This window comes from Rhinatrema bivittatum, chromosome 7 (genome assembly GCF_901001135.1).
Source record: "Rhinatrema bivittatum chromosome 7, aRhiBiv1.1, whole genome shotgun sequence".
NCBI lineage: Eukaryota > Metazoa > Chordata > Amphibia > Gymnophiona > Rhinatrematidae > Rhinatrema > Rhinatrema bivittatum.
Genome location: NC_042621.1, coordinates 300,048,818 through 300,070,049, shown reverse-complemented (window position 1 = coordinate 300,070,049; position 21,232 = coordinate 300,048,818). Strand labels below are relative to the sequence as shown.

General features: G+C 47.5%; 1 protein-coding gene across 1 annotated transcript in view; it reads left to right on the top strand.

Moving 5' to 3' along the window:
* Positions 1-21,232, top strand: part of GFRA1 (GDNF family receptor alpha 1) — a 349,872-nt gene that overhangs the window by 303,595 nt on the left and 25,045 nt on the right. The window contains exons 6-7 of the mRNA XM_029610475.1: positions 5,765-5,899; positions 10,645-10,823. Of these exons, the coding sequence (XP_029466335.1) occupies positions 5,765-5,899; positions 10,645-10,823 (314 nt within the window). The remainder of the gene's footprint in view (positions 1-5,764; positions 5,900-10,644; positions 10,824-21,232) is intronic.

The window sequence follows — 21,232 nt, the reverse complement described above, 5'->3', positions numbered from 1 at the left end:
AGATGTCTGGGGATGATCTTTATTCCTTCAGCCTGTTATACAGTAAGATAGAAGGGATGGAGACGTCTGGGGATGATCTTTATTCCTGCAGCCTGTGATACAGTAAGATAGAAGGGATGGAGACGTCTGGGGATGATCTTTATTCCTGCAGCCTGTGATACAGTAAGATAGAAGGGATGGAGACATCTGGGGATGATCTTTATTCCTGCAGCCTGTGATACAGTGAGATAGAAGGGATGGAAACACCTGGGGATGGTCTTTATTGCTGCAGCCTGTGATGCAGTGAGATAGAAGGAATGGAGATGTCTGGGGATGGTCTTTATTCCTGCAGCATGTGATGCAATGAGATAGAAGGGATAGAGACGCCTGGGGATGGTCTTTATTCCCTGCAGCCTGTGATGCAGTGAGATAGAAGGGATGGAGATGTCTGGGGATGGTCTTTATTCCTGCAGCATGTGATGCAATGAGATAGAAGGGATAGAGACGCCTGGGGATGGTCTTTATTCCTGCAGCCTGTGATACAGTGAGATAGAAGGGATAGAAACACCTGGGATGATCTTTATACCTGCAGCCTGTGATACAGTGAGATAGATGGGATGGAAACAACTGGGGATGGTCTTTATTCCTGCAGCCTGTGATACAGTGAGATAGAAGGGATGGAAACAACTGGGGATGGTCTTTATTCCTGCAGCCTGTGATACAGTGAGACAGAAGAGATGGAAACGCCTGGGGATGGTCTTTATTGCTGCAGCCTGTGATGCAGTGAGATAGAAGGGATGGAGATGTCTGGGGATGATCTTTATTCCTGCAGCCTGTGATACAGTGAGATAGAAGGGATGGAAACACCTGGGGATGGTCTTTATTGCTGCAGCATGTGATAGAGTAAGATAGAAGGGATGGAGAAACCTGGGGATGGTCTTTATTGCTGCAGCCTGTGATACAGTAAGATAGAAGGGATGGAGACACCTGGGGATGGTCTTTATTCCTGCAGCCTGTGATACAGTGAGATAGAAGGGATGGAGACGTCTGGGGATGGTCTTTATTCCTGCAGCCTGTGATGCAGTGATATAGAAGGGATGGAGAAGCCTGGGTATGGTCTTTATTCCTGCAGCCTGTGATACAGTGAGATAGAAGGGATGAAGACACCTGGGGATGGTCTTTATTCCTGCAGCCTGTCATGCAGTGAGATAAAAGGGTTAGAAACTCCTGGGGATGGTCTTTATTGCTGCAGCCTGTGATGCAGTGAGATAGAACGGATGGAGACGTCTGGGTATGATCTTTATTCCTGCAGCCTGTGATACAGTAAGATAGAAGGGATGGAGACGCCTGGGGATGGACTTTATTCCTGCAGCCTGTGATACAGTGAGATAGAAGGGATGGTGACACCTGGGGATGGTCTTTATTCCTGCAGCCTGTGATACAGTGAGCTAGAAGAGATGGAAACGCCTGGGGATGGTCTTTATTGCTGCAGCCTGTGATGCAGTGAGATAGAAGGGATGAAGATGTCTGGGGATGATCTTTATTCCTGGAGCATGTGATGCAGTGAGATACAAGGGATAGAAATGCCTGGGGATGGTCTTTATTCCTGCAGCCTGTGATGCAGTGAGATAGAAGGGATGGAAACACCTGGGGATGGTCTTTATTCCTGCAGCCTGTCATACAGTGAGATAAAAGGGATGGAGAAGCTGGGGATGGTCTTTATTCCCTGCAGCCTATGATACAGTGAGATAGAAGGGTTAGAAACTCCTGGGGAAGGTCTTTATTCCTGCAGCCTGTCATACAGTGAGATAAAAGGGATGGAGAAGCTGGGGATGGTCTTTATTCCTGCAGCCTGTGATGCAGTGAGATAGAAGGGATGGAAACACCTGGGGATGGTCTTTATTCCTGCAGCCTGTCATACAGTGAGATAAAAGGGATGGAGAAGCTGGGGATGGTCTTTATTCCCTGCAGCCTATGATACAGTGAGATAGAAGGGTTAGAAACTCCTGGGGAAGGTCTTTATTCCTGCAGCCTGTCATACAGTGAGATAAAAGGGATGGAGAAGCCTGGGGATGGTCTTTATTCCTGCAGCCTGTGATACAGTGAGATAGAAGGGATGAAGACACCTGTGGATGGTCTTTATTCCTGCAGCCTGTGATGCAGTGAGATAGAAGGGTTAGAAACTCCTGGGGATGGTCTTTATTGCTGCAGCCTGTGATGCAGTGAGATAGAAGGGATTGAGACGTCTGGGGATGATCTTTATTCCTGCAGCCTGTGATGCAGTGAGATAGAAGGGATGGAGACACCTGGGGATGGTCTTTATTCCTGCAGCCTGTGATGCAGTGAGATAGAAGGGATGGAAAAGCCTGGGGGTGGTCTTTATTCTGCAGCCTGTGATACAGTGAGATAGAAGGGATGGAAACGCCTGGGGATGCTCTTTATTGCTGCAGCCTGTGATGCAGTGAGATAGAAGGGATGGAGATATCTGGGGATGGTCTTTATTCCTGCAGCATGTGATACAGTGAGATAGAAGGGATGGAGACGCCTGGGGATGGTCTTTATTCCCTGCAGCCTGTGATGCAGTGAGATAGAAGGGATGGAGATGTCTGGCGATGGTCTTTATTCCTGCAGCATGTGATGCAATGAGATAGAAGGGATAGAGACGCCTGGGGATGGTCTTTATTCCTGCAGCCTGTGATACAGTGAGATAGAAGGGATGGAAACACCTGGGGATGGTCTTTATTGTTGCAGCCTGTGATGCAGTGAGATAGAAGGGATAGAGACGCCTGGGGATGGTCTTTATTCCTGCAGCCTGTTATACAGTGAGATAGAAGGGATGGAGAAGCTGGGGATGGTCTTTATTCCCTGCAGCCTATGATAAAGTGATATAGAAGGGTTAGAAACTCCTGGGGATGGTCTTTATTCCTGCAGCCTGTGATACAGTGAGATAGAAGGGATGGAGATGCCAGGGGATGGTCTTTATTCCTGCAGCCTGTTATACAGTGAGATAGAAGGGATGGAGAAGCTGGGGATGGTCTTTATTCCCTGCAGCCTATGATAAAGTGATATAGAAGGGTTAGAAACTCCTGGGGATGGTCTTTATTCCTGCAGCCTGTGATACAGTGAGATAGAAGGGATGGAGACACCTGGGGATGGTCTTTATTCCTGCAGCCTGTGATGCAGTGAGATAGAAGGGATAGACACTCCTGGGGATGGTCTTTATTCATGCAGCCTGTGATGCAGTGAGATAGAAGGGATGGAGAAGCCTGGGGATGGTCTTTATTCCTGCAGCCTGTGATACAGTGAGATAGAAGGGATGGAGACGCCTGGGGATGGTCTTTATTCCTGCAGCCTGTGATACAGTGAGATAGAAGGGATAGAAACGCGTGGGGATGGTCTTTATTCCTGCAGCCTGTGATACAGTGAGATAGAAGGGATGGAGATGTCTGGGGATGATCTTTATTCCTGGAACCTGTGATACAGTGAGATAGAAGGGATGAAGACACCTGGGGATGATCTTTATTCCTGCAGCCTGTGATACAGTGAGATAGAAGGGTTGGAGATGTCTGGGGATGATCTTTATTCCTGGAGCATGTGATGCAGTGAGATAGAAGGGATAGAAATGGTTGGGGATGGTCTTTATTCCTGCAGCCTGTGATGCAGTGAGATAGAAGGGATAGAAATGCCTGGGGATGGTCTTTATTCCTGCAGCCTGTGATGCAGTGAGATAGAAGGGATGGAGATGTCTGGGGATGATCTTTATTCCTGGAGCCTGTGATACAGTGAGATAGAAGGGATGAAGACACCTGGGGATGGTCTTTATTCCTGCAGCCTGTGATACAGTAAGATAGAAGGGATAGAAATGCCTGGGGATGGTCTTTATTCCTGCAGCCTGTGATGCAGTGAGATAGAAGGGATGGAGATGTCTGGGGATGATCTTTATTCCTGGAGCCTGTGATACAGTGAGATAGAAGGGATGGAGATGTCTGGGGATGATCATTATTCCTGCAGCCTCTGTTACAGTGAGATAGAAGGGTTAGAAACGCCTGGGGATGGTCTTTATTCCCTGCAGCCTGTGATACAGTGAGATAGAAGGGATAGAGATGCCTGGGGATGGTCTTTATTCCTGCAGCCTGTGATACAGTGAGATAGAAGGGATGGAGATGCCTGGGGATGGTCTTTATTCCTGCAGCCTCTGATACAGTAAGATAGAAGGGATAGAAATGCCTGGGGATGGTCTTTATTCCTGCAGCCTGTGATACAGTGAGATAGAAGGGATGGAGATGCCTGGGGATGGTCTTTATTGCTGCAGCCTGTGATACAGTAAGATAGAAGGGATAGAAATGCCTGGGGATGGTCTTTATTCCTGCAGCCTGTGATACAGTGAGATAGAAGGGATGGAGATGCCTGGGGATGGTCTTTATTGCTGCAGCCTGTGATACAGTGAGATAGAAGGGATGGAGATGTCTGGGGATGATCATTATTCCTGCAGCCTCTGTTACAGTGAGATAGAAGGGTTAGAAACGCCTGGGGATGGTCTTTATTCCCTGCAGCCTGTGATACAGTGAGATAGAAGGGATAGAGATGCCTGGGGATGGTCTTTATTCCTGCAGCCTGTGATACAGTGAGATAGAAGGGATGGAGATGCCTGGGGATGGTCTTTATTCCTGCAGCCTCTGATACAGTGAGATAGAAGGGATAGAAACGCCTGGGGATGGTCTTTATTCCTGCAGCCTGTGATACAGTGAGATAGAAGGGATAGAAATGCCTGGGGATGGTCTTTATTCCTGCAGCCTGTGATACAGTGAGATAGAAGGGATAGAAATGCCTGGGGATGGTCTTTATTCCTGCAGCCTCTGTTTCAGTGAGATAGAAGGGATAGAGATGCCTGGGGATGGTCTTTATTCCTGCAGCCTGTGATGCAATGAGATAGAAGGGATAGAGATGCCTGGGGATGGTCTTTATTCCTGCAGCCTGTGATACAGTAAGATAGAAGGGATGGAGATGCCTGGGGATGGTCTTTATTCCTGCAGCCTGTGATACAGTAAGATAGAAGGGATGGAGATGCCTGGGGATGGTCTTTATTCCTGCAGCCTCTGATGCAGTGAGATAGAAGGGATGGAGACGCCTGGGGATGGTCTTTATTCCCTGCAGCCTGTGATACAGTGAGGTAGAAGGGATGGAGATGCCTGGGGATGGTCTTTATTCCTGCAGCCTCTGTTACAGTGAGATAGAAGGGATAGAGATGCCTGGGGATGGTCTTTATTCCTGCAGCATGTGATGCAATGAGATAGAAGGGATAGAGACACCAGGGGATGGTCTTTATTCCTGTAGCCTCTGTTTAGTGAGATAGAAGGGATAGAAATGCCTGGGGATGGTCTTTATTCCTGCAGCGTGTGATACAGTGAGGTAGAAGGGATAGGACGCCTGGGGATGGTCTTTATTCCCTGCAGCCTGTGATACAGTGAGGTAGAAGGGATGGAGATGCCTGGGGATGGTCTTTATTCCTGCAGCTTGTGATACAGTGAGTTAGAAGGGATGGAGACGCCTGGGGATGGTCTTTATTCCTGCAGCATATGATACAGTGAGATAGAAGGGATGCACATGCCTGCTCTTCATTCTGTGCATTATGTCCCCTACCTTTTTTGTGTTTGTTCTCGAAAGAGATAGGGGGAGCCCTGTCCTCTGCTGACAGGCTGAGATGTTCTCTGCTTAGCTGTAGTTTCATTACTGTCTGAATTGGAATAGTTCTCACCTGCATATTATCCTTCCTGTTTACTCCCAGGCACAGTTATGACACCGAACTACATAGAATCCCACAGCCTGAGGGTTGCTCCATCGTGCGAGTGCACAAACAGCGGCAACGATATTGAAGAATGCCAGAAATTTTTGAACTTCTTCAAGGAAAATATCTGTCTCCGTAAGTATAATTGTTGGGCCCCTTTCTACCCTAAGCTTCCATTCTTTCTTCCTTTATTCACGCAGTAGGTCAGTCGCCTTGCTTGCCGTAAATCCAACATGGGGCTTCTGCTGGAGAAAGAGATCACAAGCGCCTCATGAAGGTCGCAGGCCTAGCTGCCATCATTAGTGCAGTCTGAGCTAACATTTTCCCCAAGCAAAGAGGCATTTCTACTTCAGAGCCACCCAAGGCATCTCCTGTAGGACATCTCTTAATGTCGGGTAAGGATCAGGGTGTGAATGGAAACCGCTCGGGGGCTTTTACGGGTCATTTTGCCTCTGAACCATCAGAGGTGATGACCTTTTCTCCAGTAGTCACAAAGTCAGGGTGAGGTGGAGGTTACCACGTAAGGAATTCCACATTCTGCCTGGGCCTCTGGAAAGCGAGAAGCCCTGATCTGCTACTAAAATACTCCTTCCCTCTGACTTTTTCCTGGCAGAGTGCAAGTATTTTAATGAAGACAAAGCAAAGACGGTAGAGATGGCAGAGAGAGAGAGAGAGAGAGATCATGCTGAGAGTGGCCAGCAGACCAGGAGGAAATTAAAGGTGTCGCTGCTTAATAGCTTTTCAATGAAGAAGAAAAACAACCTTCTACTCCGTGGCCTCGAATTAATGGACTTCTGATCAGAGGCTGAAAAAAAAATCTGTCTCATTCAATTTCCAAAGGTTATTTATCTCTGAGCGTGGTCAGGTGCCTGAAGTGCTGCCATGGGCCCCATGCATAGACAAATGGACTCGCCGCTCAGTCTGAAATTACTTCTGGTTTGATTCCAGCAACACTAGTCACTACTCATTAAAAAAAAACAAGTCAGCCAGAACTTCGATCCCATAATATCACTGGAATCTCCACTTAGTCTTTTGCACTTTTATTTTCTTCCTGAGATGAAATAGTGCATTGTCTAGCTTCTGAAATCTGCCCCCTCAATCATCCATCATTTTAATCCAATAAAGTGAGTTTCTAGGATGCTGCTGCGCTGATTGTCAGCAGAGGTGTCTGACAGAGCCACCTTGCTGAGCCCCATGGATGGGTGCAGGAATATCTGCTGAAGACGGAAGAGATTCAAACCAGAAAATGGGACTGGCAGGCTTCCATAGGGGAAGATTCATCCCTCTTATTCCAGTCATTGATAAATCTTTTCACAGAAAAGGAACGTTCTCAGTGAATAGTCATGGACATGCTCTCAGAGCTATAAAGGGACACTTTTTCAAAGAACTAGCCGCCATATCTGGGTAAGTGAATTGACAGATACCCTGTGTTTGAAATTCGGCTTGTGTGCAGGCTTCAGTTTGGTAGTTACAGAAAACAGACCCTCAAATGTCCCTGGTTTGCCTGTCCTTTGCTTTTCATACAGTGAGAACCAGCAGATTCTCAGCTGGCCAGAAGGTTTCACATTTTGAGGTCTGGGTATTGTAAGGCGAAGGTTAGAATGCATGCATGCGGAATATATTCGCGAGCTATGCCCCACGACCCTAATGAGCATGCTATACCAGTCCCAGAAGGTGTTAGCAATAAGTGTTAAAGAACTGTAAATGAAAGAACATTGAATGAAATCCCCCACGTGCAAAATGAGGTTATGCCCATACTTTTCCATGGACATATATGTTCTCAGCAAAAACAGGAAAGAAAGACATCTTAGCCCAAAAGGTGAAGGTTAAATAGAAACGATCTTTTCTGCGGGCGAGCACCAGCTCTGAAAAATGCACTGCAGAACTGGCAAGGGCAGAAGTGCTTTCTAACACAGCAGGAGCCGAAATCCACAGCCAGGCCCCTCAAGACCTGATTAAAAACTGCTTCTTTGTTTGTCTCAGGAAGGGAAAATAAGTAAAGCCCTGAAACACAGCAGAACCAATTTATTCCAGCTATAAACACAACGTTAATCCCAGGAAATTATCTGAAGCTTTGCAAGGTTTCCGATCTGAACTTTTAGCTTTGGCGGTTTCAGAGCGGTCGGCATTTTGTAAATTTGGGTTAGGGCCTGAAAACAGCAACAGAAACAGGCCCTCCCCTTCTCAATTAAAGCATGAATCCATCTCTCGCCAGCCTGGCTCCCTATGAAATTGTGGCTCATTTCATTTCAGCACCTTGCAAACTTTCCCAGAGCAGGATTAGTGCATTGCACGGCTCCCCCTTCTCTGCTTTAAAGGGACTAACCCCTCAAAGTGTCCCTCCCCTCCCTACCCCTACAGTCAAGTATTTCCCAATCTCCAATATACGTAGGTGTGGAGTAATTATTTGAAAAACCTTTGAGGCTTCCTTACCTTGGCGATTTATTGGAGAATTGACACTGTCAGAAGGGTGTCTGGGGCTAGTTTGCTGGCCGTTTCTCGTAGGTGCATGAGTTACATTCATTTCAGAGAGATATAACATCTTCACCCTTAACATTCCTCAATCCCTAGCATACCTGTCATTCATGTGCCTTTTCTAAAAATGTTGTTTAAGCACAAAATAATTGATTTTTAAGCTGTGTCCAGCACCATTTTTGGCAAGTCCCAGGGATGAGGAATCTCACAGCAGCCAATACAGAGGGAGAAACCTCTTCCTGCTGTGATCCCAACAGGCAGAGCCTGCAAAGGCTGGAAATAGCTGAGATCTCCACAGGCAGTGTCTACGATGGCTGGCATTGGCTCTACTCTCCAAAGGCCAGAGACTGTGAAGATTGGGATTGTGAGATCTCCACAGGCAGATTCTGCAAAGGCTGGAGTTGCCTTAGATCTCAGCAGTCAGAGACTGTGAAGATTGGCATTGTGAGATCTCCACAGGCAGATTCTGCGAAGGCTGGAGTTGCCTTAGATCTCAGCAGTCAGAGACTGTGAAGATTGGGATTGTGAGATCTCCACAGGCAGATTCTGCGAAGGCTGGAGTTGCCTTAGATCTCAGCAGTCAGAGACTGTGACCACCATAGGCAGAGTCTGTGAAGACTGGAATTGGCTGAGATCTCCACAGGAAGACCGTGAAATGGCTGGAATTGGCTGTAATCCAACTACTTCCCACCAATCTGGTCAGTTGCCTAACCCTCTGAACCTTTTACCCACCATCGCCATCTATATCAGTCCCAAGCATGTTCAAAGTCCACCAGAAGTGCTGTCCTTAATCAGCTCTGCCCGTAGGCCATTTCAGGTTTAATGATCTTCAGCTTTGATTCTTACCCAGGATCCTTGCATGTCTTATTGTTTATTTATTTATTTAACACTTTCTCAGCAGTCAGAGACTGCTGAGAAAGTGTAAGCAAGCTCTGTAATAATTCCTCACCACCACCAAAATAAATAAGGCTAATATCCCCCCAAAAAATGGTTTAGCTTCCCCATTCTCATCCACGTTTGGGCTTTAACCATGATACCCCCATGCAGGATACTCGAGCCCCCTTGGAAGCTCCGTTGCCTTCTTGAAAGTTTGATGCAGCCGTGACACCACTGCTTTGGCTTGTAACTGCCGCTTGGTGTAGCTCGTCCCAGACCTTCTTTACCGTCCCCTTTGCCACTGGGGATCCTTTGTGTTAACCCCAGGTTTTCTTCAATTCACTTGTATCGGTTTTATTGGTTTTATCGATTTATTTATAACCTACAAAACAGAAAGGATTTATGCTCATAAAACATGATTTTCTGCACTTAAATGGGCTTTCAAGAATGGCCCCGGGGTTGTTTGCATAAAAGTATGTGCAGAAGCAATCCCTCACTAGAAAGAGGCGTATTCTGGGGATGGGGTTGGGACAAGGTTTGAAAGTGCACACATAGACCTATATGCATACATTTGCACGTGCTAACGAGAGGAAGGAAATGGGTGCACATGTGCCATGCTGGAATACGCTCCCTCTCGTTCTGCATGCAGACTTCAGCCCACTACTGACCATGGAAAACTGCCCTCCCTGTCTCTTAGCAGAATATACAGAATTAAATCATTTGAAAAACATCAAAGAATATCAAAGATTAAAACAAATACATACTACACCATATGATCACTACGCCTCTAGGAGTCCAGCCCATGAATCCACCACTGTTTCTGTAGCCTTGGCTTGAGTCCCCTATTGATCACTCACCCTGTGACCCTGAGCCAGTAACCTGACTTCCATGGGTTCACTGTGTGACCTTAAACAGGTTGTTTAACCTCCATGTGCTCACTCTGTGACCTTAAACAGGTTGTATAACCTTCATGTGCTCAAATGCCGGAGCACAAGCACGTCAGAGTAAAGACCTTGAAGTTGTACCAGTTGTCTTGTACCGTACAGCATATGCTGAGGGTAGTAATATAAATAGCTATTATTAATTATTGTTATAAAGTGCTAATTGTGGCATCAGACAACCTGATAACATGTTGTGATAATAACACTGAATCCAAACTAAAATGCACATGACGGAACAGGACCCTGAAGTTGGAGCCAGGCTGACAGCGAAACAGAAGAAATTTATGAAGAGAAATCACAAGGAGGATTAGCAGGAACCTCCTGCTGTCTGTCGAGCTGTTGGCTTTCCAGTGAGAATGAATTTCGCTGAGTTAGCTGAAGATCTTTATTAATTTATAGCCAAGAAGGATTCTATGAAACTACGTTTGCCACTGGAAAACAGAAACTCTCTGAAGCCGGCGCCTGCACACCAGCAAAACTAACCCCCCCCCCCCCCCCCCAGCTCTTTCATTTCTTTCTTTAAAAACAATGTTCTTATTCTTTCCTAATATTGCCTCTTTATTTTTTTTCTTTTTTACTTTTGTACAGGAAACTCGATTCAAGCATTTGGTAATGGCACTGATATATGGCCCCAGCCAGAGCCTCCGGCACAGACCACAACAGCTACCACCGCCACGATTAAGAACCTGTTCCAAGGCAACCCGGATTTAGAAAGTGCCAAGAACGAGATCCCCACACATGTCTTGCCCGCTTGTGCAAACATACAGGTATGGATGGGAGAACCTGCAGAACGCCAATGGCAGTCCCATAGGAACAGGCGAAAGGAAGCAACCCAGTGCGATATAAAAGTCAGGACGAGAGGGGAGCTCTCCTCATTCACCGCGTGAGCAGACTAGGATAGACTTCTCCTCCTAAAGAAGCAAGAGAACAGAGACAAACTATAGGAGTAAAAGGAGTGAGGATAAGGAGGGGAGAGAGATGGACAAAGGTCCAGTGCAGGCTCTATGTAGGTTTGGAGAGGTCACTTTCTGACCCTGTGCCTCCCTTCTAAAGCTGGCCCCGTCACTTACTCTTTGGTTGACCTTGAGTAGGTCATTGGACCTCTCTGTGCCTATTCTATGGCTAGCGCTGGCATAGATGACCAGAATTCCCAAGCTTTTCTACCATACACACAGAATGGGAGAAAAGTTGTAGTAAATCAGGCTCTAAATCTGTGTAAATCTCTGTATCACAAATGCTGGGATGTGGACCATACTCTTTTTCCCTGTGCTACTCGGCAGTCAAACCCCAAATGAGATATTTATGTAATGCCTCCTATTAAACACTGGTTATGAAGCCTATGCAGTGAAAACTCATAGCCTAATATTTTTAGCTTGGGCTCACAAAAAAATGAAACATGCACATTAAAAAGCCATTGAGAAGTGATGCAAAATGAGTTAGCATGGACATGGTCAAAAGTGTCCCCAGTAGCGTACTCATACCATTCTCAGTCATGGAAATCTGAAAATACACTGGCTAAATAGCATGAGCGTATTTCTTACCGAAGGAATGATCATGCTAAACTGAGCATGTTCAGTTTCTGCTTTCTGTTGGATACTGAGGGTTGCACACGTAAGCCTGGCAGATGGGGTTACATGTTAGTGCACAGGGAAGTGAGAGAACTAGTACAATCCGCAGAAAATTGACATCATCACATGTCGAAAACTATTTGTCCTTTGTGTCAGTATGACAGGTAGTGGGGGGGTGAGAGCCCTTTGTGCTGTGGCGTAGTTGACACAGCCTCGAGGGCGAACCCCCAAGGCCTACGCCAACAGCTGCTGACTGCGCCCTGTAGCCGGACAGTCTGGAGCTTCCCCTATCCCAGCAGCCTGCACCACAGGTTGAGCCATTGGTTTCTGGCAGTCAGCAGCACATAGGCAGGTCCCTAGGGTGGAGAGGATAACTAGAATCCAAAGGCATACCAGGGTCAGGGCAGGCAGCAGACTAATGGAATCAGAGGCAGGCCAAGGTCAGGGCAGGCGGCTAGCAAGAGTGGTCAGGTCCAGGCGGCAGGCAATCATGGTCAGGTCCAAGCAAGAGGTCAAGATCCAGAGAGTCAAGCCAAGGGTGGACGAAGAGACACTGAAGACACTGGACAAGATGAATAGGACAAGGCAAGGCTGGACAAGGGAGGTGGAAAAGACAAGGCAGTTTGACAAAGCTGGACGCCTCGTCCAGCTTTGTCTGGATGAGACAAGGCTGGATTCAGGAATGTGGGGAACAAGAACCAGGAGCATGCAAGCAACATGTACTGCTAGGCAGGAGACCTATTGCTGAGGCAAAGTAATGCTGCAGGGACATTGCTTAAAAAGCCCAGGGGGGCTGACGTCATCAGAAGGTGCCACTCGGTGTTTCCCCCTGAGGGGCCTATATTATGTGTGCACATGGGAAGCCTGTGTCAGCAACGATTGGCAGCGTGCATGGACGGCGGTGTTCTGCCACAATAGAAGGCCTCCGGCAGCAGCGATCAGCAGAGGTGGCTTGTGAGGCAATTCTGCGAGCCACCAAACGTAACAGTCAGGCAGGATCTTCCAAAAGTGGTGTCAGAGAACAGAAGGGAGCATGCAAAGGGGAGACTCAGAGAGGAATCTAACCACCCTGCCTCAAAAGGTCATTGGCATCGGACCATTTCTCCCTCCACAACCACCCTATAAATGCAAGCACTGCAATGGCTGTAGGACACAGTATGATACTAGCTTAAAGCTCACAGAAAAAAAACAGATGGTCAGCTCAAAAAATCATTTGAGGTGTAGACTGCAGTCAAGCCTCAAGCTTCTGAGAAGTGGGAATTTACCCAGGTAATTTTATCTGCATAACATAAGGTGAGAAATTAGCAGGACTTAGCCCAGTAGATCTACCGCTGAATATTCCAGGTAAAGTTACCTGGGTGAAATTAGGGCAATGTTTTCTATGATCAGACTTATCCAGGTAAGTTTAGCTGGGTAGCACGCAGCAGCGACATTACTCAGCTAAAATTAGCTCCACTCCCAGAATGCCCCTGCCCTCTTTCATTTTACCCATGTATAAAATTATCCAGGTAACCTTTTTACCCTGGGAAAAGTTCGCTGGTGAAAGTAGATAAAATATTCAATTAAAGCTTTTTGTCTGGGTAACTGAAAAAAAATTGCCCATTCAAACTCCTTTGAACATTGACCCCTGAATGTCTACAGCTATCCTTGGTCACAATAACAATGACAGCAAAGACCTTTGCCCTCTGTCAACCTATTGCTTGGAAGTACATTTGCCAAGTGCCAGCGCACGATTCCCCGGCCTAGCAGGCCTTCGGAGGCCTCTGGCCACACCCCCGCCCCACCACGGACCGCCCACGTCCCGCCCCTTTTTTCAAACCCCGGGAGATACGCGCGTCCCGGGGCTTGCTCGCATCGCTGAGCCTATGCAAAATAGGGAGCGGGTTTTCGGGGTAATATACGCGCGTAACCCTTTGAAAATCTGCCCCAAAGTGTGTAAAAAGTTACCTACAGGGTTTGCACCAGTGCGAGCAGTTATAGAATTATCCCAGGAGGGTTGGAGCAATTCTTGAGGAGCCCGACTGAGGGGCCACTTGTTTTGTAAGAGTAAAGATAGTTGTGTACAAATATGTATATATGTGGTAAGAATTTGTAAAAAAAAAAGTATGTGTTGGTGTTGGTGTTGGCTGTGTTTTATTTTGGCAAAAAGAAGTGTGGTCAGATGAACTTGTCCACAAGGTCCTAAACAAATTTTCCAAATGACAGTCCATCATGCTGGGCTTGATGGACCCTTGGTCTGACCCAGCATGGCAATTTCTTATGTGACTATGGGTGTGTGTGAGAGAGAGAGACTGGACAGGGAGGTGACTGGTGTGTGTGAGACAGAGACTATGTGTGAGTGGCTGGTTGTGGTCCCTAAGGAAGAGGACCATGAGGACACAGCTTCAGCAGTCACTGCTGCTTCTGGTGAGTGCTATTGGCCTGCAAGGGAAAGGAGTAGGAGAGTTGCTGGGGGTAAGTAAAGGTGGCTTTTTAAGTTTATTTTTCTTGATTGATTGCCATTTTAATTATTGGGTATTATGTAATATGTCTGCTGTTTTGAAAAAAGAGGCAGGCAGCAAATACTTTCACAACAAAATAGCAAACATCCTTCTCAGATTCACCCCAGACCCTCAGCCCCTCTCCCTCGGCCCATGCCTAACTACTGCTTCCCTCAACTCCCTCGACCTCACATCCTCCCTGGAAATAGCCTCAATCCTCAAAAAGATTAGACCAGCCACCCATCCCTCTGACACCGTCCCCACCAAAGCCCTCCTTACAATACCTGACACCATAGCCAAACCATTGGCTGACATTATCAACTGCTCACTATCGTCAGGCATCGTCCCTGACTCCCTCAAGCATGCTGCAGTCAAACCCCTCCTAAAAAAAAACCATCCTTAGACCCGAAGGACCCAGCTAGCTTTCGCCCCATCTCCAATCTCCCTTTCATCTAAAAAATTATGGAAAAGGTAGTCAACAATCAACTAACAGACTATCTGGAAGAAAACAAGATTTTGCACTCCTCCCAATTCGGCTTCCTCAAGCACCTTAACACAGAAACCCTCCTTCTCTCCCTCACCGATTTCCTTCTCAGAGGCATGGACCAAGGATCCTGCTACATACTAGCCCTCTTGGACATCTCCGTCGCCTTTGACACTATAAACCATAAGCTCCTCCTTACCCGTCTAGCCTACATTGACCTCTCAGGCACAGCACTCCATTGGTTCACATCATATCTCACCAATAGAAAATTCTCAGTTAAAATAGGCAACTCAGAATCCGCCCACCACGCTCTCTCCCAGGGAGTCCCCCAGGGCACCTCCCTCTCCTCCACCCTTTTCAACATATACCTTACCCCCCTCTGCCAACTTCTATCTGACCTCGGCCTCAAATTCTTCCTATACGCTGACGATGTGCAGATCATCATACCCATCCAGGATACCCTAACAAACACATTGGATCTCTGGAAAAATTGTCTTGCCTCCATCAATGCTCTTCTGACCTTCACCTAGCTCTAAATGCATCTAAAACAGAACTACTCCTCATTTCACAACACTCACCCCCCCAAATCTGCCATCGCAAATGATCCCGCCTATGACATCTTCAATAGGCAGCCCTGTGCACGAAACCTCGGGGTTCAGATTGACCAACAACTGAACCTAAAAAAAACATATCAACCTAATCCTTAATGAAGGTTTCTTCAAACTCAATGTCATGAAGAAACTAAAACCCTTACTTCATGCCAGTGATTTTCGCACCGTCATCCAGGCCACCCTCTCAGCAAAAATGGACTACTGCAGCTCCCTCTTCCTAGGCCTCCCCTACTCATCTATAAAACCCCTCCAAATGCTGCAGAATGCAGTAGCGAGAACCATTTCTAACGCCCGCAAATATGACCATATCACGCCCCTCCTCAGGAACTTGCACTGGCTCCCAATCCCCTCTCGCATCTTATATAAAACCCTAACACTGACCCACAAAGCTATACCACACACAACTCAAACTGGCTCATCGAGCCATTCTGTCCCATACGATCTAACAAATCCACCAGAGCCTCCAACAATGGAACCCTCCACGTGTCCTCACTAAAAAAAGCACACCTTACCTCCACAAGGGACCGAGCCCTATCTATTGCTGGCCCCTCGCTCTGGAATTCTCTATCCCCCACTCCGGCTCGAGACTTACACCTTTAAATTTAGAGCCAACTTGAAAACCTGGCTTTTCAAACAAGCCTATCAGCAATAATATCCCCCCCCCCCCTTCCATGCAAACACACCCTGAACCCTTGTTACAAATGTTTTGGGTTACATATGTTATACTTAATGTTAATTTTTACTGGCTCTCAGTTGTTTCCGAGTAGCCTTACTCCTATGTACTTTTCATACCTACGATCTCACAGTTCCTATTTCTCTCTCCCCATTACCCTGTTCTATGTACTTTCCATTCTATATGTTTTTTGATGTAAATCGATATGATGTCCCCACTAATATCGGTATAAATAAATAAATAAATAAATAAATAAATAAATACATATTTGAACAATTTTTAATATTTTTTATGAGTTTTTAATTATTGGATGTTATTCTGTTCATCAGCTGTTTTGTAACATTTATTAGTATAGTTTTACAATTATTTCTGTGTGGGGATCTATAGCAGCTTGGCTTTTCTATTTTCCTAATAGGAGGTGTATTGGTATTTAGGGACCTGGTGTAGTATTTGTAGTGCTGTCTTTTCATAGATAGGGTTGTTACTTTTTGAGTGTGTTCCATAATACAGGTGTAACTGTGCAGGTTAGTTTGTGTGCATTATTGCAGATCCTGGGACTGCTAGGTGCTATATTTCTCACAGGACAAGCAGGATGGTAGTCCTCACATATGGGTGACATCATCAGGATGGAGCCCAATCACGGAAAACTTCTGTCAAAGTTTCCAGAACTTTGACTGGCCCCTTCTGGGCATGCCCAGCATGGCACTAACCCTGCAGCCAGCAGGGGTCCCCCTTCAGTCTTCTTTTTTCCGCGCAGCAGTAGCCTCGTGGTTTAGGAGCTCTGAAGAGATTCCTGACAGGAATTTTCCTCACGGAGTTAATTAAACTTAAATTGCCCCACAGGGGTCCCTCCTCTAACTTTTCTCAGGCTGCGGTACCGTCGAGTTTGGCCTTCACGGCCTATTGGCCGTGGACCGTACCGCGGCTCGATTTTTTTCTATGGCCATGGCGTCGGGGTTTCGTCAGTGCCCAGACTGTACTCGTACCATGTCTATCACAGACCCTCATGGAGTCTGTGTAATGTGTTTAGGCCGTGAGCATGATGTCCTGACTTGCACCAAATGTGCCCTCATGACACCAAAAGGTCGCAAAGCCAGAATGGAGAAGATGGGACTCCTCTTCCGTGCTCACACCCCGACGCCGTCCATCGCATCGACGTCATCGGAACCGGCGCCGTCGAAGTCGCACCAGCATCGACCTCCGTCCGGTGACCATCCGCCATCGACGTCTTCACGGTCTCCGGGAAGAACTGGATCGGCTGGTCCAGGAGGCCATCGACAAGGCGATGCAACGGCTCCAGGTTCCTCCAGCACCGAGAGTGGAACCGGTCACTGACCAGATGACAGCAGCTCTGGCACCGCTGCTATCCCGAATGGAGGCGCTCATGACCGCCCTTTCACCGGTGATTCCTGGGTCTCCGATGGCTCCGGTGCACTCCTCGTTGACAGCTTCATCGGGAGGAGAAACACCATTCCGCATTCCTCCTTCTGGAGTATAGCCTCAGCCATCGATGCCATTTCGTCCCTCGCCACCGATTCATTCATCGGGAGCGATACGCACATCGGCGCCATCAATGCCTTCGATACCGGCACCGATGCCTTCCAGGCTGTCCACGGGGCCCCCGGCGATTCCTTCGATTTTCTCGGAGCCTCAGCCGAGGCCTTCGGGTATCCAACCCCCTTCTCGTCCTACAGGTCAGTCTGCTGATCCTTATGACACCTGGGGTGATGATACTTCCACAGACACCGATGACTTACCTTCACCTCCCTCTCCTACTGAAAGTAGAAAGTGTTCTCCTCTAGAGGACCTTTCTTTCATTAATTTTGTGAAGGAAATGTCTGAGTTGGTCCCTTTTCAGCTTCAGACGGAGCAGGATGATAGGCACGAGATGATGGAGCTCCTCCAATTCCTGGATGCCCCTAAAGTGATCACTTCTATTCCCGTTCATCAAGTTCTTCTTGACCTCCTCAAAAAGAACTTGGAAAACCCAGGATCCATTGCCCCAGTCCATAGAAAAGCTGACACTACCTATTTAGTACAGTCAGCACTCGGCTTTCAAAAATCTCAGCTCGACCACCACTCAATGGTGGTGGAATCGGCTCAAAAGAAAGCAAAAAGGACGAAGCCTCACTCATCTACCCCTCCTGTTAAGGAACCCAAGTTCCTAGACAATATAGGTCAACGAGTGTTCCAAGGGGCCATGCTCATCTCCAGAATTGCTGCTTACCAGCTGTATATGACCCAGTACAATAGGGTCATTTTCAAGCAGATACCTGACCAATTCCAACAACAGCTTCAAATCCTTGTCAACAAATTGTTTGAGGCAGGAAAGCATGAGATAAGAACAGCTTACGATATCTTCGACACCTCTACTAGAGTGTCTGCAGCTGCCATTTCGGCAAGACGATGGGCCTGGCTCAAATCTTCTGACTTTCGGCCAGAAGTACAAGACAGGCTATCTGACCTACCATGTGTAGGAGACAATCTGTTCGGTGAACAGATCCAGCAAATAGTGGCTGAATTAAAGGACCATCATGAGACCCTTAAACAGCTCTCATCGATTCCTTCCGACATCCCCTCAAGACAGCCGTTAAGGAAGGGCTCTAAGAAGTCATTCTTCCGTCCAAGGAAGTACTATCCTCCACCAGCAAGGTCCCGAACTACGAGACCTTCTCAAAAACCTCAGCCTCGCCAGGCCCGAAAACAAAAGCCGCAAGCAGCTCCCCAGCTGGGGCCTGCTTCCGGTTTTTGACTTTCACTTGGAGAGCAGCAGCCTGATTCCTCTGCCAAGCATACCAGTGGGAGGTTGATTGTGCCACTTTCACGGCATGTGGCAGTCAATCACAACCGACCAATGGGTGCTAGCAATCATTGCTCAGGGTTACCACTTAAACTTTCTTGCTCTTCCACCGGACTCACCACCTCTGCAAGCATGGAGAGTATCCGACCATTCTGTCCTTCTAGAGCAGGAGGTTTCCCTTCTTTTCCAGTTAAGAGCAATAGAACCCATCCCACTCTTGCAGCAAGGCCTAGGGTTCTATTCCTGGTACTTTTTGATCCCCAAAAAATCCGGGGGAGTTCATCCAATTCTGGACCTACGTGCTCTCAACAAGTACCTACAGCAAGAAAAGTTCAAGATGGTAACCTTGGGCTCACTTCTACCTCTTCTGCAAAGAGGAGACTGGCTCTGCCCTCTGGACCTTCAGGACGCATACACACACATTGCGATAGCTTCAGCTCATCGCAAGTACCTCAGGTTTTTAGTAGTCCCAAAGCACTATCAATACCGCGTGCTTCCGTACGGCCTAGCATCGGCACCACGAGTCTTTACCAAATGTCTCGTGGTTGTCGCAGCTTGTCTCTGGAAAGAAGGTGTTCATGTCTACCCCTATCTGGACGACTGGTTAATCAGGGCTCCAACCCAGCAAGCCGCTCGGTCATCCCTCGATTTGACCCTACACACTCTAATTTCTCTAGGATTTCTCGTCAATTACGAAAAATCCTATTTAGTCCCATCTCAAACCTTGTCGTTCATTGGGGCAGACTTGGACACCTTGCAGGAAAAAGCCTTTCTACCTCAACAACGAGCGCAAACCCTCGTGTCTCTCACTCACCAGTTGCATTCTCAGCATACAGCAACAGCTCGCCAATTCCTCGTCCTTTTAGGACAAATGGCGTACTCAATCCATGTCACACCAATGGCCCGCCTGGCCATGAGGCTCATGCATTGGACTCTGAGGTCACAATGGATTCAAGCTGTTCAGCCTCTGTCGACCATTGTCCACATCACCGACTCACTCCATCTGTCTCTCACCTGGTGGAAAGATCAGAACAATCTCCTCCAGGGACTGTCCTTTCAAGTGCCAGATCCTCAACTTATTCTCACCACCAACGCTTCCAATCTCGGGTAGGGGAGCCATGTGGACAATCTACAGACACAAGGGTCTTGGTCTCCAGGGGAAGCCAAACATCAAATAATAGGGATGTGAATGGTTTATCTGACGATTGAAAATATCGTCTGATATTTTCAATATCGTCACATATCAGGGGGGTCCCCGATAGCGATAGGAAACCCCACGATTAATTTAGTGGGTTTTCTTATCATTATGGGGGGGGGGGGCGGGAGAAAGGACACAACCTAAAAACACAACCTGACCCTTTAAAATGAGTTTGTTAGTATCCCCCCACCCTCCGGACCCTCCCCCCAAAAAAAATTTTTTTTAAATACCTGGTGGTTTAGCGGGGTCCCGGGAGCATTCTCCCACGCTCGGGCTGTCGGCTGCCACTAATCAAAATGGCGCTGATGGCCCTTTGCTCTTACCATGTGACAGGGGCTATCGGTGCCATTGGTTGGCCCCTGTCACATGGAAGGTGCACTGGATGGCCCGCGCCATTTTTAAAGATGTATTTTTTTGTTATCAGCTCGGGCGCAGCCGATAAAAAAAAAAAAACCCGATCGGACTGCAAGATAAAATTTCACGATGTGAATCGGAACCGGAATCCGAACCGATGCCAGTTCCGATTCACATCTCTATCAAATAAACTTCCTAGAACTTCAAGCAATGCGATATGCTCTCAGGGCTTTTCAGGAACGCCTGTCAAATCACGTCATCCTGATTCAGATGGACAACCAAGTGGCCATGTGGTACATCAACAAGCAGGGAGGCACAAGCTCCTTCCTTCTGTGTCAGGAAGCTGCGCAGATTTGGGCGGAAGCGCTCTCCCACTCAATGTACCTCAGGGCCACCTACTTACCTGGAGTGGACAATGTCTTGGCAGACAAACTGAGTCGTGTCTTCCAACCGCACGAGTGGTCTCTCAACCCCTCGGTAGCGAATTTCATCTTCCAACAATGGGATTATCCCCAGATAGACCTCTTTGCGTCCCCTCAGAACCACAAAGTCGACAATTTCTGCTCCCTCATTCGGAGCGAGCGCTCCCTGCCCAGAGATGCATTCTCCCTCTCGTGGGCAACCGGTCTGCTCTCTGCATTCCCTCCACTTCCTCTTTTCTCGAAGACTCTCGTGAAGTTGCGTCAGGACAAGGGAACGATGATCCTGATAGCACCTCACTGGCCACTCCAAGTGTGGTTTCCAATACTTCAGGATCTCTCCATCTGCAGGCACATTCCCTTGGGAACGGACCCGCATCTGATCACTCAAAACAACGGATGCCTACGCCATCCCAATCTTCTGGCCTTGTCCCTGACGGCATGGATGTTGAAAGGTTAATCCTTCAACCACTTAACCTTTCAGATTCGGTTTCTTGTGTCCTGATTGCTTCACGGAAGCCTTCCACAAGAAAATCTTATTCCTATAAATGGAAACGGTACACATCATGGTGCACTTCACAGTCCCTTG